General features: G+C 34.9%; 1 protein-coding gene across 1 annotated transcript; it reads right to left on the minus strand.

Moving 5' to 3' along the window:
• Positions 1 to 1,475: 1,475 nt before the first annotated feature.
• On the minus strand, positions 1,476 to 5,344 carry LOC106349353 (B3 domain-containing protein At3g11580). Its single transcript, XM_013789307.3, has 3 exons — positions 4,475 to 5,344; positions 2,501 to 2,661; positions 1,476 to 1,732 (listed from the first exon to the last, which is right to left on the minus strand). Exons 1-2 carry the CDS (start codon positions 5,040 to 5,042, stop codon positions 2,519 to 2,521), a joined length of 711 nt encoding a protein of 236 aa, XP_013644761.1. The 5' UTR covers positions 5,043 to 5,344; the 3' UTR covers positions 1,476 to 1,732; positions 2,501 to 2,518.
• Between the last annotated feature and the right edge of the window lie 11,554 nt (positions 5,345 to 16,898).

Here is a 16,898-nt window from a genome sequence, read left to right on the forward strand (position 1 = left end):
GGCAAAGTTATTGTCTTTTTACTTTCACTATCTGATTTTTTAATAATACTAAAGAATCAGATTTTTTTGTCTTTTTTTATTTCAACATAAAGAAAATATTTAATATATTTTTAGACCATCTTATAGTGTCTCAAGCCCGAGTTATATATGCAAAAATGACTTAATTCATATTTCAATGTGGACTAATAAGATTGAAAAATAATTTCAACATCCCATTACACAAATCTGAGAAAATGATATTAATTACACTTTAAAAAACTTTACATAATTAACACAAATCATCTACTAATACCCTTACATATACATAATGATCACCCAAAAACAAAGAAAAAAAAATACAAAACTACAAAACAGATTATATTTTGGCAATTTTAAAAATTACATTTATAGTTTTTAATTATTACAAATTTGGAAAATTAAAGATACCAAATTAATTTTTAGTTTTGATAGTAAAATATGTCTGATAATATATAAAAAAAACCCACTTAATATTTGAACTCTTTCAAAACCTCTCAACTATAAATACATATATATATATATATATATACATCTATACTATTATATTAGCATCAAGATTATATATTTTTATATTTATATATAGATACTTATCATCCTAATTATATAAAACCACTACTACAAATATAACATAAAAACACTGATTAAAAAATATACATGTTATACATGTTATAAATAAAATATATTTCAAAATAAGATAATGGATCAAAATCTAGTATAATGACACAGATATGTTTTAGTTGACAAATACTCTACACTTTTGTTAATTTCTTAAAACTATTTGGGCCACGAAAATTCAGTAGCTTTGAGTTTCAAAGCCCAGCCCATAAAAGGAGTGAGAGCATACTTCTTCAAGAGCGCTAAGGAAACAAACCAAAGAGAGGGGATGTTTCATGTCTGAATTCTGAACACGAGAGAGAGAATAGTGGATTCTAAATTCCTGATCTTGTCGCTTTCGTTTACATTTGGAATCGCGTTACAGGGTTATAAAAGAAATAGTCATAGAAACACAAACGCAAATGTAAATGCAAAGAAACAATAGGAACCTAGACTCATTTTGTCAAAATATCTTGTAGAAATGAGTCAGATATTCCGTCCACACTTTTCAGCAATGCAAAAAGCAACAATAGAGAATCAAAATTCAAAAGCAGAGTAAAATAGAATAAGATGGTCCTTAGAATTTGCTTTGGACCAGATAGAAAAGGCGATGTAAGTTGTAACACAACATTACATTTTACTCACATGCTATGCCCTCTGCTTTAATCATTTGTTAGGCCCACACTCTTTTCTTCTTGTAATCTCATCCCATGAACCTCAGCATTTCCCAAAACCAGCTTTATTCATCATCGATTCAATATACATGCACATAAATGACTTTTTGCAAGCTTCATTGAATTTATCTCGGATTCTTAGGCATCAACTAATAAACACTTGTTAACATTTTTTGCTCTATGCCTCAGTTGTATGAAAAAGCTCCTCTTTTTATTCTTTGTTTCAAATTAGTTGAATAGTAGATACTAATAGTTATAACAACATAAGGAAGTCACACTTGTATTAATTCTCCTCCTTTTGTGGTGTTTTCTCTATGACAATAATTGCGCCAAGTAGGGGCCCAAAACCTAACGTCAAGATCTAAAAAGTTGTCACTTCTCTTTGGATATCATCAACCGCGTCCATCTCCAACCTGCTCCATTGTTTCCTCAGCAAATGAGATATTCTGTTCCAGGAAACCAACACGCAAGAGAATGATGTTGAGAATATTCATATAATATACTTTTGATTTTCCATTTTGTATGAGCTATTTAAACAGTATAAATTCATCATTCGGTTCAAAGTGTGTTACATTCAAAAATTATAATATTTACTGAAACTTTGATGGATGAAATATTAAGTTAATATATAATGTTATAGTACTACAAGTTACCACTTACATAATATTACCATGTTGAAAATATTTTTAATAACTTTACCAAGTTCTAAATTCTGGAAAAAATGGAAAAAACATTTGTCAGTTTTGGTGTCTAAGTAACAAATAAGTTATATATATCGAAACGACAATTCTAGCATCAGTCTTTGACTTGTACAAAACCATGATGGTGCCAAACAAATAAGAATGGTAAAACTAAATTAGATAGTTGAGGCATATATATAAGATTAATTGATTAAACTTGACTTCTAAAAAGAGAAATGTATAGGCTATCAAAATCGAGCTAGGCTACAAGTAGTCAACAAATTGGCCATGTGCGATTACAGTCGAGTGTAGCATTATTCTCCCTGATTCCTTCTTTTATATTATTGATTAAAATGCTCTTCAGGTCTATTATAAAAAATACTAATTTCATATGTCTCATCTCGAGAAACAGCCACGACGTCTGTATAATGCTTTAAACAATCCAATTTGCATCATATTCAATCAAATAGTAGCATATACTTGCTTATACTAACGTAGGCAAATTGAATAGGACAAGAATGTCAAAGTTATTACCATGAGATGAGGAGTTGACTAATAGTAAATGTGCTGGCCGTTGTAGCCGTCAGAACACGGTGGTGTCTCAACGACGTCACCGTGACATTCGAGGTTAACTCCGAATAGCCTCACCGTCCTCGAGCTCCCTGCAACCACCGTCGGTGTCTCAGCGACCGCTCCTACAATTTCCCACCATCACGACACGTGCATGTCTTTTAGTTGCATATATTTTTATAAAGGACAGAACTTACATTCACCCTTTAGAGTCAACCTTTAAATTAACCCTACACTTTATGAACAATCAAAATGACACATAGATTATTAATTAAAAATATTAAATTAAATAAAAAATAGTTACAAAAAATAAAAACGCTAATTTTAACGACGTTAACGCTTCCAGCTAAACCCTAAATCTTAAATTCTAAATCCTATACTCTAAATTCTAAACCCAAACTCAAACCCCTAAACTCAAACCCTATACCCTAAACTCTAATCCTAGACCCTAAACCCAAATTATATACCCTGAACCCAAAAACTAGACTATAAACCTAAACTCTATACCCTAAACCCAAGTCTTAGACCCTAAACCCAAACCGTAAACCTTAAATCCAAATTATATATCCTAAACCCAAAACATTAACTATAAGTCCAAACGGTAAATCCTAATCCTAAACCGTAAATCCTAAACCCAAAACCTATACCCTAAACACAAATCCTAGACCTAAAACCCAAATGGTAAACCCTACATTTAAACCCCAAACTTAGATGCTATAGGGTTTGGGTTAAGGTTTACGGTTTGGGTTTAGAGTCTAAGACTTGGGTTTACGGTATAGAGTTTAGGTTTATAGTCTATTTTTTGGGTTTAAGGTATATAATTTGGGTTTAGGGTCTAGGATTAGGGTTTAGTATCTAGGATTAGAGTTTAAAGTTTACGGTTTGGGTTTAGGGTATGAGACTTGGGTTTAGGGTTTAAAGTTTAGGTTTATAGTCTAGTTTTTGGGTTTAGGGTATATAATTTGGGTTTAGGGTCTAGAATTAGGTTTTAGGGTTTAGGGTTTGAGTTTAAGGGTTTGGTTTTGGGTTTAGAATTTATGGTGTAGGGTTTAGAATTTAAGATTTAGGGTTTAGAGTTTAGCTGGAAGCGTTAGTGTCGTTAAAATTAGTGTTTTTAGTTTTTATAGCTATTTTTTGTTTAATTTAATATTTTTTAATTAATAATCTATGTGTCACTTTGATAGGTCATAAAAGGTGGAATTGAATTCAAAGGGGATGAACCTAACTTATGTCCTTTTATAAAATAATTAAAAGGAAGAAATAATGAGCACGTTAGTCTAAGAGGATTGCATGGTTCTCCTCACGCGCGTAAGAGCATTTTTATCCGTGTATATTAGAGGGTTTCTTAGCCTGTGGGTCCCGCGTAGGACCCACTTTTTTTTAAGAAACCGGTTACAAAAACTACTAAATAGTAGTCGGTTCTTAAAGGTTTCTTACACTGTTCGCAAGTTCCACCAACACGTGGCGGCTCACGATTGGTTCATTTTTTTTTTTTAATTCGAAAAAGTAAAAAAAAAAAAAAAATTTAAGAAACCCATTTGCGGTTTCAGGGATAATGATGCGATTAGATACAAGCACAACTTGGCGAAAATTATTTTCTTGTCAAGAATTAAAAAGAGACATACATGACGAGATAACAAAGAGATAGATATTTATAACAAACTAATATTTTGTCTTCTAACATCAAATTTTTTTTTTGTCTTTTAAGATGATTGTTCTTGTAGAATAACATGTGAATCTGCATATCATTCTAAAACACCGTGCAAAAATTAATAGTATATATGCTATAGATAAACATTATGAACATAATTTTTTTGCGAAAAGACATAATCTAGGAAAAAATATCTTTAAAAACAAACAAAAGGGTATTAATCTCACATATAGATAAGACAGAAAGAAAAAGAAAGAAAAAATGAGATAGAAAATAAAGAGTTTTACCATATTGTGAATACTCTTGGTGAATGTTAGGATAAGAACTAGTTGACGCTTGTACTTGACGATAAGGTGTAGTCAAGCCGCTCCAGTACACCGTCGTGTTAACTCTAGCCTCTTGAGACACGGCCGAAAGAGAAGAAGCCTCGCCGCGTCTCCGCCAGCCAATGAAGAGTCTGTGGAAATCAAAACGGTGACGTTGGAAGAAAACAACGTCCCCGGCGTCTAGGTGCTTGTCTTTGACGTACTTGCTCCATCCTTTGGTCAAAACGTAGCTTTGACTGCTGTTCCAATACGAGTATCTGAACTTCCAAGACTTGCCTGACTCGTCCTCGAAGCTAAGAAGCATCCCTTTCTCCGTCGTCTCAGACGTCAGCTCACCGCCTCCATTGTTGAGAGGCAAGTATTTCTCGGCGTGTTGTTTTGGTATGACTAAACGGTTTAGCTTTCCCACGTCGCTTGGTGTGAGTGATTTCTCGAACAAGGACTCTTTATGTGATGCGGTGTCGTTTTGATGAGAGTGCAGGGAGAGAGTGTTGTGGTGGATGTCTCTTGAGTAATGGTTGCCTAACATTTTTCGGAGTGAGAGAGAGAGACAGACAGTAGAGCTATGCAGAGGTGTTTGGTGGTGAAAGAGAGATGAGTAATGGTACTAATATAGTATTATGCGTAGGTAAGAGAGAGTGTGAGAGAGAAAAACTGTGAAAATAGTTAAATTGGTGTGAAACTGTGGGAACTATTTGATGTAAATGAAGAGGACACGACATCGATAGTACCTTTAAGGTTTTGCGTGATGATATTTCTTTTCAGTCATTATTTTGTTTTTGCAGTCCATGTATGTCAAGTAAACATTTTAAATATATAGTATTGAAATTTTGTTAGTTCTCTTTTGATAAAAAAATTTCCTAAATGACATTAGATCTTAAGAGGTTCTAGATATTGTTATTATAGTGTATGAAAATAATCAAATGGTTGTAAGGGTAGTGAGGTTTGCCCTAATGTATACTATATTCTTAGTAGTTAATATCCACGTTGTTCATGAACTTGTATGGTTAAACTTTTAGCAGCAATAATAAAAGTATGGTAAATACGTGTAAGAAATATAAGGGATAATACTAACAAGAATGGTGATTACGCTATTTTTCTTTGATCTAAATTCAAACTCGGTTTGAGAACAATGAGTTAAAGAATCTAAACTTTCTGATTTTTTAACAAAAAGTTATGACATCATTCCCGCCCTGAGATTTACAACTTTGAGATTTTTATGTTTTTGTAAATTATTTTCTTGAATTATGGGAATCATATGCCTATGTTTCTTTTGTCTATATTCAGGATCTCCCTTGATAGACCATTATTTGATTACAATCCCTTCCTCTTCGAATTAGGTTTATTTGTTTTGTTTTGGTGGTTTGCTATAATATGTTGCGATTAGTTGGGATCCAACGGCTGAGAAGTGAAGGGTACATTCTCAGTGAAAGTAATAAGGTACATAGGATACTTATCCCTGACGCAAGTGAGAAGCTCAAGCTGTGAACAATATGGAGCATGTGCTAGCTTTGCCTTTCCAACACACCATCGCACGCATCTTCGTCACTTCTACTTCATATAGTTCATAACAGCCCTTAATGTTCATTCTCTCTATCTCCCTCTTTTTATTTTACATTTTCTTCTTCTAATCGTTTTACATCCTTCTTCATTAACCATATAATATAAAAAATTTTATATTATTAAAAAAATTAAACAATCACATTAACCATATAATATAAAAAATAGATTTTTTCTTATATGTTATATTTTAAATTTTTAAAAATGACTTTATTACAAAAATGAGAAAATCTTATATGTTATATTTTAAAAACTTTAAAACGACTTTAAATTACAAAAATGAGAAAACCTTATATATTATATTTTTCTTATATGTTATATTTTTTCTTATATGTTATATTTTGAAATTTTTTAAACAATTTTAAATTACAAAAATGTAAATTTTCTTTAAGCATACGACTAAAAGCATTAAAATGACATGTATCAATTCGATGTTTGATCTGAAACCTTTGAAAACCATATGGAAGATAAATGTCAAAATAATTTAACTGTGGAAACAATACTGTCCATTTTTTTCAAGAATGTGTTCGGTGGAAAAATATAAGATTTTTGTGTCATAATTTGTTTAATGTCAAATCCGATCAACCCATGATATATTAATTATAGTTTAGTTCCACAATTTTTAATAAAAATTGATCCGGTCCATCGGAAAGAAATTATATAATAACAACAAAAAATATTTTATATGTATAAATAAAATGATCAAATATATAAAAAAAATTATCGATAATATATACAAATAAACTCACCATGCGCAATGCGTATGTTTTATCCTAGGTTACGATATTGAACAATCACCATTCTATGAGTTGATGCTTATTGAGTAATTGATATCCAACATGCAGTCATAAAGTTTCAAAAAATCTGTCATAAATGAGAACCCAACATGCAATTCACCCAATATATAAATAATCAATTAATATCGCTCAATACAATGTAAAACAAAACTCATTTATTGTTATGAACTTAAAGTTTAGGAATCTATAAGTTGTGTGTATCCGGATTCGCTGTTTGCATGAGTCTTCAAAGGACGCTATTATCGGAAATCAGATCTTTTGGATCCCATCAGATCATACTCTCCCTCTTATGGATGGAGAAGTATTACATCCGCTAGACTTCTGGTTAATAAAGGGCTAATCAAAAGAGTGGGAACAGGTTCAAGCATTTCATTCTGGAATGATCCTTGGATCCCCGCTTCTCGCCCGAGGTCAGCAACCCTAAAATTTTCGAATCAATTTTTGAATCCATTACTTAAGGTTATTAATCCAGTAACTCTGTCTTGGAATCTGGATTTACTCAACGCATATGTTCATCAGGACGATGTGAGTACCATATTGAGTCTAGCAATTAGTCGAAACCCTAACGCGGATACTTATGGCTGGCATTTTACGGATCACGGTAGATATACAGTTAAATCTGGATATCGTACTGAGAAATTATATCATGATATGGGACAAACTAATTTGGACATGGGGCCAAATACTAAACCTTTACTGGCACATTCTTGGAAATTACAGTGTTCACCAAAATTGAAACATTTTGTCTGGCAAATAATTTCTGGTTGCTTACCGGTATATAAGAATCTCCACTCACGTGGAATTAAATGTGATACGCAATGTCAGATGTGTGGGGCTGAGGAAGAATCCATTAATCATGTGTTATTTGAATGTCCTTTCGCACTTCAAATTTGGGCACTATCTAATGTACCGTCTTCTCCAGGAATTTTCCCGACCTCATCTATTTTTACAAACATGGACTATCTGTTTTGGCGATTACCAAAAGAACCAGAATTGGGATATTTTCCCTGGATTCTATGGTTTATTTGGAAAAATAGGAATGGAAAAATTTTCAAAAATCAAACATGGGATCCTTTCGATCTACTCTGGACCGCACAAATTGAAAGTGTTATGTGGGCAGAATCACAAACCAAAGATCCTCCAAATACAGGATCATTACAAAATGTGGATCATCTTATCATAGGTGATAAAAGTAGATGTTATATCGATGGAGCTTGGAGGGCACAAGATTTGTGCACAGGACAAGGATGGTTTTATGAAGCAGGTGGATCTACTGATACTATGATGGGTGCCATGTCTATTCGCAAAAGTCTATCACCTTTACATGCAGAATGTGAAGCTTTGATATGGGCGATGGAGTGCATGAAGACCCTACGAATCTCAGAAGTGGTGTTTGCAACTGACTGCTCTCAACTGGTGAAGATGGTGTCTACACCAACAGAATGGCCAGCGTTCACTACACACATGGAGGAGTTTCTACGATGTAAGGAATTTTTTCATCCCTTCACTATTCAGCATATTCCGAGGGCACAAAATACATTGGCGGACAAGCTGGCACGAGGTGCTAGAAATCAGTCTGCTGCTATGGTTTATGTTGATTCGATTCCTCCAAGGTGGCTCTTGGATCAGGAATCTACTTAGTTTCGTTATAGTCTTTTGTTGTAAAAAAAAAAAAAGTTGTGTGTATTATTACTCAATCATAAGGTGCCCTTATATATGAGAGTTACAAAGAGATAAAAAGAAATAAATAAATATGGAAAGTGTACAAATACAAGGAAAAAGAAATAAGGTTTCCTTTTTTCTACAGCCTAAGCCGCGTTTCCCTCCTCTTCATGCGGCCGCCTCTCTCTCTCTCTAGGGTTGGGCCATCTCTCTCTCTCTCTCTCTTGGTATTGGGCCGGTTATGGGCATTCATCATATGGTTTATAACACTCCTCCTTGGATGTCATAACCATACAGAGTTCGTAATACGCTTTTGATGTTGCCTCATTAAAACCTTACCAGGAAAACCCAGTGGGAAAAAACCATGGTTAAGGAAAAATAGTACAACACGCATTACTCCCCCTGTTCTGAACATCACTGAAAATCTTTCAGTCTACGTATTCCAATCTCTGTATATGTCCTTCAAGTTGGCGCATCCCAACCTGATGGTTGAGCTTCATGGATACCAATGACTAATGGTCTCAATATCAAGGCAAGGCGCCAATAGTACTTAAGGTTAGGGATATGTATGTCTTTAGTGCCTTATGGTCGAACATGAGCTAAACATATAGGAAATTCTCGGCAAGAACACATGTCCGGCCTAGTATGGCTTGTCTATTACATCAAGGCGCCAATGGTACTTGGGTAATGGACTTTACCGGACCAAAGACATATTTCTTGTCCTTCTTGGGACCAAAGGATCTGTGTCCAAGTCAGGGATATTCACGACCATGTCCTTCTTGTGGACCAAACAGATCAGTGTCTAAAACAAGACTTCTGCATCGTCCATCTCAGGACTAAATGGACTTCTTTATCGTCCACCTTTGGACTGGATGGATCAGTGTCCAAAACAAGTGATCTCACGCCCATGTACTAGATAATGGATGAGACTGGTCCACATTAAATCCTTTGAGTACCCTTTTCTGTATATACTATTTGATGCACAAGGATTTCATTGTTAATGTACTCAAGATGTAGTCCCAAACAAAACTTTGTTTTCCATGATCTTTCATCTCAAACTCTTTCTTGAGATATTCAATTGTTTGGGAAATTGTACCCAGAGGTTCCTAGGATATTCAGATCATATACTTTGATGATTATCAATATTGTTCTCGAGAACTTGTTGTACTTTCAGCTTAATACCCTCTAGTACTTTCATTCTCCAGTGGATCATATAAATATGCATCCACTACATCAATTTGCTGCAAGTCTACTTTCTCTCTCTTATATAGTCAGGCTTATGAGAAATCTAAAAGTAGTTGCATCCACCACATGGGAGTATGTCTCCTCATAATCTATTTCTGGTCTTTGTGAGAATCCTTGTGCAACATCAACTTTATATCTCACGATATCTATTCCTCACAAGACCCATTTATATCCACTGGTTTTAACATCATATGGCGTTTTAATCATATGGTCAAATACGTATTTCTTCTTTAAACAATTTAACCCCACGTTTTCATTCAATCCAATTTGTTCTACGAGTGTGCACTCTTATACTAACGTGGGTTCATGATCTTCGCTTATATTCATAAATTCAAGTGCTACCTTGTATGCAAATAAATCATCTTATGTCAACATTCTTTATTGGTTCCATTATGTTTCAGACATGATATAATCTATTGAGATTCATTATTATCAGGACCTTTAATACTTTGCAACTTGGCGTCCCAAGCTACATTGTTTGGTACATGTACCTTAGAGCCAGGCGGCCTTATCTCCATGTCTGGGATGGTTTCCTTAGTAACCTCGGATTTGGGTTTTGATTATCATTCTTTTGCACCTTTTTTTTGTTTCCGAGGATTCTTATCTTTTGGAACCTATTGGTCTATCTTGTATAGACTCTGTAGCAACTTGACTGTGTCTCTCTTGGACATAAATTTCGTTGGTGCTTTACAAGCTGGTTTATATATGACTTAGTCATTTTTCGGGTCAGCAAATGTGCCTGGCATTTGATTAGCTAGCTTTGTAAATGTATAATCTTTGGACGTCTATTTCACATTCTTTAGTCCGAGGATCTTGCCAAGACAATGATGGTCGATGCCTTTCTGTTTCTCTTACCAGCTTGTTATTTTCTCCCCCTAATGTTGGATAGTCGGATTCATTAAACTTGCAATCCGTGTTCTTGGCCACTAAATAGATCACCCATATTTGGCTCAAGGTACTTCATTATTTGTGGGAGATTCATATCCAACATATATCCCCATCCTCATCATCTTCTAAGGATCCATCTTAGACGGCACATATATTTGTGGTGGCTTATCCAAATATCTCAAGATGATATATGTCTGGCTCATGACCCGTAATAAATTTGAGATGAGAATATCTATGTTCAATTAAATGTTCTGATGCTTATTAGTTAAGGTGCATGTAAATTCGTGTGTCCCCAAGCCTTGGACTGAGAGTTTGGACCTATGGGTAATGGCCAATACAGATTTATAAAAGGATTCAGCCAAGCTATATATAGTATCGACATGTGCAGATTTGTCCTCACTGCCCCCTCATGGACATACTATAATCTTTAAGTGCTTTGGGACATTATGGCCTAATGAGCTTCCCTTGTGTTCATGCTACACACGTGAGATTCTATGGGATAACTCTTTGTGCCTTTTCCAATATCAATTTCGCATCACGTTTTGGACCAGGATGGCCAATCCGGTCATGCCATAAAGTGTATAATTTCGTGGGTGAACCATTCTGGTTACCATGACTTTTGCCTCTATCATACTGATCTTGGCATAGTCTAGATCAATAGGGAATGCATGTATAGTCTTTAGGACTTAATATGGCCTTGGGCGATTTTCATAACTTTGAAGGAACTTTTGTTTCCTTTTGCCCATTGTTTCATTGTGGAAACAATTCTTATATCTCTATATTTTATAATCTCAATGGGTTTCTCTGGGTGAATATAAAGCATCTAAATGCTTGCCCTTATACATATCTGGTCATAGACCTTAATTAATGTGTACCATACCCGCAATTTATAAACTCATATTGGCGTTTTTTAATAAAATCATTCATTCCTTTGATTATGTTTCAATAAAACAAGTTCGAAGAAATGAAAACATAGAAATGAAAACATAGAAATGAAAAACACCAAAACAAAGAACACATAAATTTAGATTACAAATGTCGAAATCAATCTTCAGTCTTTTAGACAATCTGAATTTTCATAATCCATAAGGTCGTCCTTGTCATGATTGAAGTCATTTTCATCATCTTGGTAAGTCATCATATGGTTTCATTTTTTCTAAAGCCTAAACCGCCTTTCTTTCCTCTTCATGCGGCTGCCTCTCTCTCTCTCTAGGGTTGGGCCGCCTCTTTCTCTCTTGGTATTGGACCGGTTATAGATCAGGCCGGTTATGGACATCCATCATATAGTTTATAACATTTATAAGTTATTAAATTACGGACATATTTATATTCAGTGCCGGCCTTGAGATTTAAATAGCTATAGGCATTTTATTAAAGATTTCAACTAAAATTTTTCTTTACAAATTTAGGTGTCTACAAAAAATTTTAGAACCCTATTTCTATGTAGTTTTCTTCGAAAATTTTGGGGTTTAAAACCAATGTTTCACTCGGTTTTTTTATAACCGGTTTTGTTTGTATTATACACCATGGTACTAATATTTAGTATATATTGAGAAACTCATACAGTTTATGATGTTTAATGGGTGCTCTAATGATCTCTTGGGTATACAGGAAAGGCAGGAGAGGAATCTGCGAAGTAATTCGTGGAGGGATCCTAAAATGATAAACCTGCACATATCTTTATATAAATGTTTAAAAGACGACAATATTATTTTGTTATTTTTAGAAAGTGTTGCGAGAAGCTTCATGAAAGTCAGGATAAGTTGCTACTTTTGCTTTTTATTATTTCTGTTTCTGACATTTTCTCCATTCCCTAGTAAATTAAAACTGCTGTATGAACTGTAATTTTTCTTCAGTTCAAAAAAAAAACTGTAATTTTTCTACTATTATTATAATAAATATTATTACGACAGGAGAAGATCTATTCTGCGCATTTGGGCAATTATCAACTAATATTGCCGACAAAAAAATCAATTCTGCGCATTAAATGATGCAAATCATGTTGAAGCCAATGGTGTAGCTCCTGCATGACAAAAGTACGTCGACACCAATCAAGATAACTAAGACTAGCGATGACTTAGCTAGTTTTTTCTGGTCGAAATGTTAAAAACTTATCAGCTAACCACCACCATCGCAACCTCTGGATTGGAAAGAAATATAATGTTACATAAAGGTTATGAAATTTATTACGTACGATATATGTCGTTATGTTATAAAAGAGATGTTGTGTAAGCTTATTATTACTCATGAGCAGATGTCTATATTTATACAAGTATTAGACCGTCTTATTTAGACCGTCATAAGAGAAAACGAAATCTTATTCCTAATAGGAATATGAAATAGTACTTATCATAAATACATATGAAAAATGATAAACATCAAGTATAGATAAATGTAAACTCTCATTCGCCTAAGTCATTAGCGAATGGGCCGGATGGATAGCTGATGGGCCGGATGGATAGCTGATGGGCCGGACTGTTTGGGCCTGATATGGGTCGATCACCACTTGATTTATAACACTCTCCCTTGATCGACACATCCGGTTCAGGGCTTGTAACATGCTTAATGTTGCCTCATTAAAACCTTTCCAGGAAAACCCAGTGGAACAAAACCATGGATAAGGAAAAAAAGTACAACACATGAACTCCCCCTGACTTGTTACCCCGTGTATGTTCTTCAAGTTGGCGCATGGACAATTTTATAGTTTAGCTTCATGGGCGCCAAGTCTTGAACTGGTCCTTTAATTGGCACGTCCCAAACTGATAGATAAATTTCATGGACGTGTGGTTGGTGTAGACATGGTGAAGAAGTCGGCTGACATATCATATTATTGAACTTGTAGTCCTTTGAACTTCTTGAACGTTGATGTAGGAATAGCTCTTGCCGAATTGTAACTTGAGTTATCTTGTAACTCTCATATCTTCTGGAACTTCATTAAGACATGGCCAAGACGTGCATCTTTGCAGCTGACCACTCTATTTCCTGGTCGGACGGATGGCACTCGACCAGTACTCGGATGGACCTCTAATCTGCGATCAAACTTTACTCGCAAGTCCTCTCATGTCCCACGGATCCTCTAGTCACATGGCTTTGCCATACCGTGGACACTTTAATATATATTGAGTCATCGACCCAAACACATACGAATCACTTGGCTTCTCACGGACATGCCTTCGTCCATTCGGACATACATCACCCGTATGTGCTAATGGCTTATCCATTATAGCCGATCTTTCTTCATTGGTCGATCCATGTTGAGTTATAGACCTTGTCTATACTCGTCCATACCCCATGAGTGTCTAAGGTCATATCATTAATAATCATTGCTGCAATGAGTTTTATAATATCATCAAACTATGGATCTGTAGTCAAATACACTCAAAGACCTTTATACATGGTTATCGATCTTTCTTGCCTTCAGCAATGCCATATCCATTTGACCTCGACCAGACATACTTCTGGTCACTCTCTTGGACCATTATGGTTTCCTTTTATCCACTGATATAAACATAATGGCTTGTGCTTACATTGCAGTCCCATACTATAATCTTATTACTTGAAAAATATTGCAGTCCACACTTTCTTTGATGGCATCTCATGACCTACTTGCAGTGTTGATTTATTATAAACACAAGAGATTTATTTTATAAGAATATATGGACTGATTTGGATTGTTCTTTATCGAATTCCTTCACTAAGTTTTACTTAGTCTTATCATATTTAATGCAGCTACTTTTACTTCAGTCCATGAACAACTTAGGAACAATGCTGTTCTTTGAGAACTTTTTTTCTCATCTTTCTCGTACATTTATTTTCTTTATCCAGTGATCAATATACTGCTTACTACATCATTATTTCTTTTATTTCCAGACCTCATCAATTTCGAGTTTGTGTAGTAGCATCCACCACATAGGAGCATATTTCCTTATAATCTGTTCCTTTGGTCTCTATGAGTATCCTTGTGTAACAAGCCATTCTTTGAATGTTGTAAGTAGTAATGTGAACGACCTCTTGACTACTTGGTCACGTTCCACATCTCACGATTTTCTTTCCCTCACAAGACCCATTTATCCACTGGTCTATATCATCAGATGGCGTTTCTATATATTTGGCCAATACGCCCATCTCTTCTTTAAACTCTTTAAACCTCACATTTTCTTTTAATCTGATCTTTATTCTTTATGAGTACTCTTACGTGGGTTCATGATCCTCGCTTTATATCTTTAAACTCAAGTGCTACTTTCTTTTATGAGCTCTCTTATATGTAAATACATCATTGGTGTTAACACTCTTATGTAGTTTCATAGTGTTCCAAACATGATCTAATAGATTTGAGATCTTATTATTCAGGGCCTTTACTACCTTGCAGTTTGGCGTCCCAAACTACATGGTTTGGTACCTTAGATGTTTAGCTGGCCAGCCTTATCTCTCTATCTGGACTGGTTTCCTTTGACCTCAGATTTGTATCATTCTATGCACCTTTCATTTCTTTTCGAGGTTTCTTATCTTTTGGAACTTATTGGTCTATCTTGTATAGACACTGTAGCAACTTGATTGTGTCTCTTAGGACATCAAATTTGTGGTGCTAAGCTGGTATGACTTAGTCATTCTTTTCTTTTCGGGTCAATGTGTCTGGCATCTAGTTCTGCTAGCTTTTGTATCATTTGATCACATTCTTTGGACGTCTTAAATCATATTTTCTAGTCCGAGGATCTTGCCAAGACAATGATGGTAAATACCATTCTATTTCTCTTATTCTCCTTTACCAGCTTATTTCTTTCTCCCCCTGATGTTGGATAGTCGGATTCATCAGTCATGCAATCCGTGTACCTGGCCATAATTTGATCACCCATATTTGGCACAAGGTCTCTTAAAAAAACGTGGGAGAAAGACATGTTCCTATCCAACATATATTCCCAATCTTTTTCTCATCCTCTTCTGAGGTTCCATCCTAGACGGCACATATGTATGTGGTGGTTTATTTAAAATCTCTTAGGATGGTATATGTCTGGTTTATGACATGTATTCATTCTGAGATGGGATTATCTATGCTCACATGTAAATCCTTGTGTCTCCAAGCATTAGGTAGTGGCCTTTGTAGTATAAAGAATTCGGCCAAGTCTTACTATGGTCATAGACCATGTCACACGGATTTGTAGTATGTTCATGGATCACAGTTTGTCCTCACTCCCCCTCATGGACATACTATAATCACGTGGTACTTGGGACAATAGAGCCTAATGAGTTTTCCTTGTGTACATGTTACACAAAGTGAGTTTTTATGGGATAACTCTTTGTGCCTTTTGCAATATGTGCATCAATTTTTAAAGATCTGGATGGCTTATCTAGTCATGCCATAAAGTGTATAAAATTTCATGGGTATACAGGTTACCATGGCTTTTGCCTTTATCATACTGATCCTTGGCATAGTCTAGATCAGTAGAGTATGTAGGTATAGTCTTGACCACTTTCTTATAAGGCCTTAGGCGATTTTCTTATAATCTAAAAGGAACTTTTGTTTCTTTTGCCCATTGGTTCAATGTGGAAACCATTCATGCTCAAGTCTTTATAACCCAATGGGTCTTTTATTGGGTGAATAAATTTGTTCCCCTTTAGGCAATGACGTGGTCTATAATAGACTGACTATCCTTTTATTAAGTTTTCATTGTCATTTATCAATCAAGAAATCATCAAGCAAATCAAACATGATAGCTAAAAACAACTCTTATTATTGCTATAAAATTGTAAATGACAAGCAAATCAAAGCAAAACATAAAACATAAAATCAGAATATCGAAATCTCGTTTCTTTAGTCAATGTATAAGCCGGCCTCACAATCCATATATTTCCACATGGATTCCTTGGATTCCTCCTTATCATTTTTAGCCTCATTGGCTTCAAGAGGTCTCATATCACTGTTTCGTTGCTCAATGTATCGTTTATGAAGTTTTTCAAATCTGCTAATGGTATCTATAACTTTCTGCTCTCTTTGCTCAGTTGCCAATAGGCATGACAATAGGTCATTATAGGTGGTGAAACTCTTAGCCTTATGTGATAACAACAGATCCTTTGGATGAAATGTGGAATAGGTTTTATATAGTAAATCCTCATTTGTTACCACTTCACCACATAGTTCAAGACTATAGGCGATTTTCATCAGAGCAGAATTCGTCCACGGATTCAAAATCCTGGAACCTGAGAATCGTCCATTCATTCATGGCTTTTTGCCATAA

Source organism: Brassica napus, chromosome C3, assembly GCF_020379485.1.
Source record: "Brassica napus cultivar Da-Ae chromosome C3, Da-Ae, whole genome shotgun sequence".
Lineage (NCBI taxonomy): Eukaryota > Viridiplantae > Streptophyta > Magnoliopsida > Brassicales > Brassicaceae > Brassica > Brassica napus.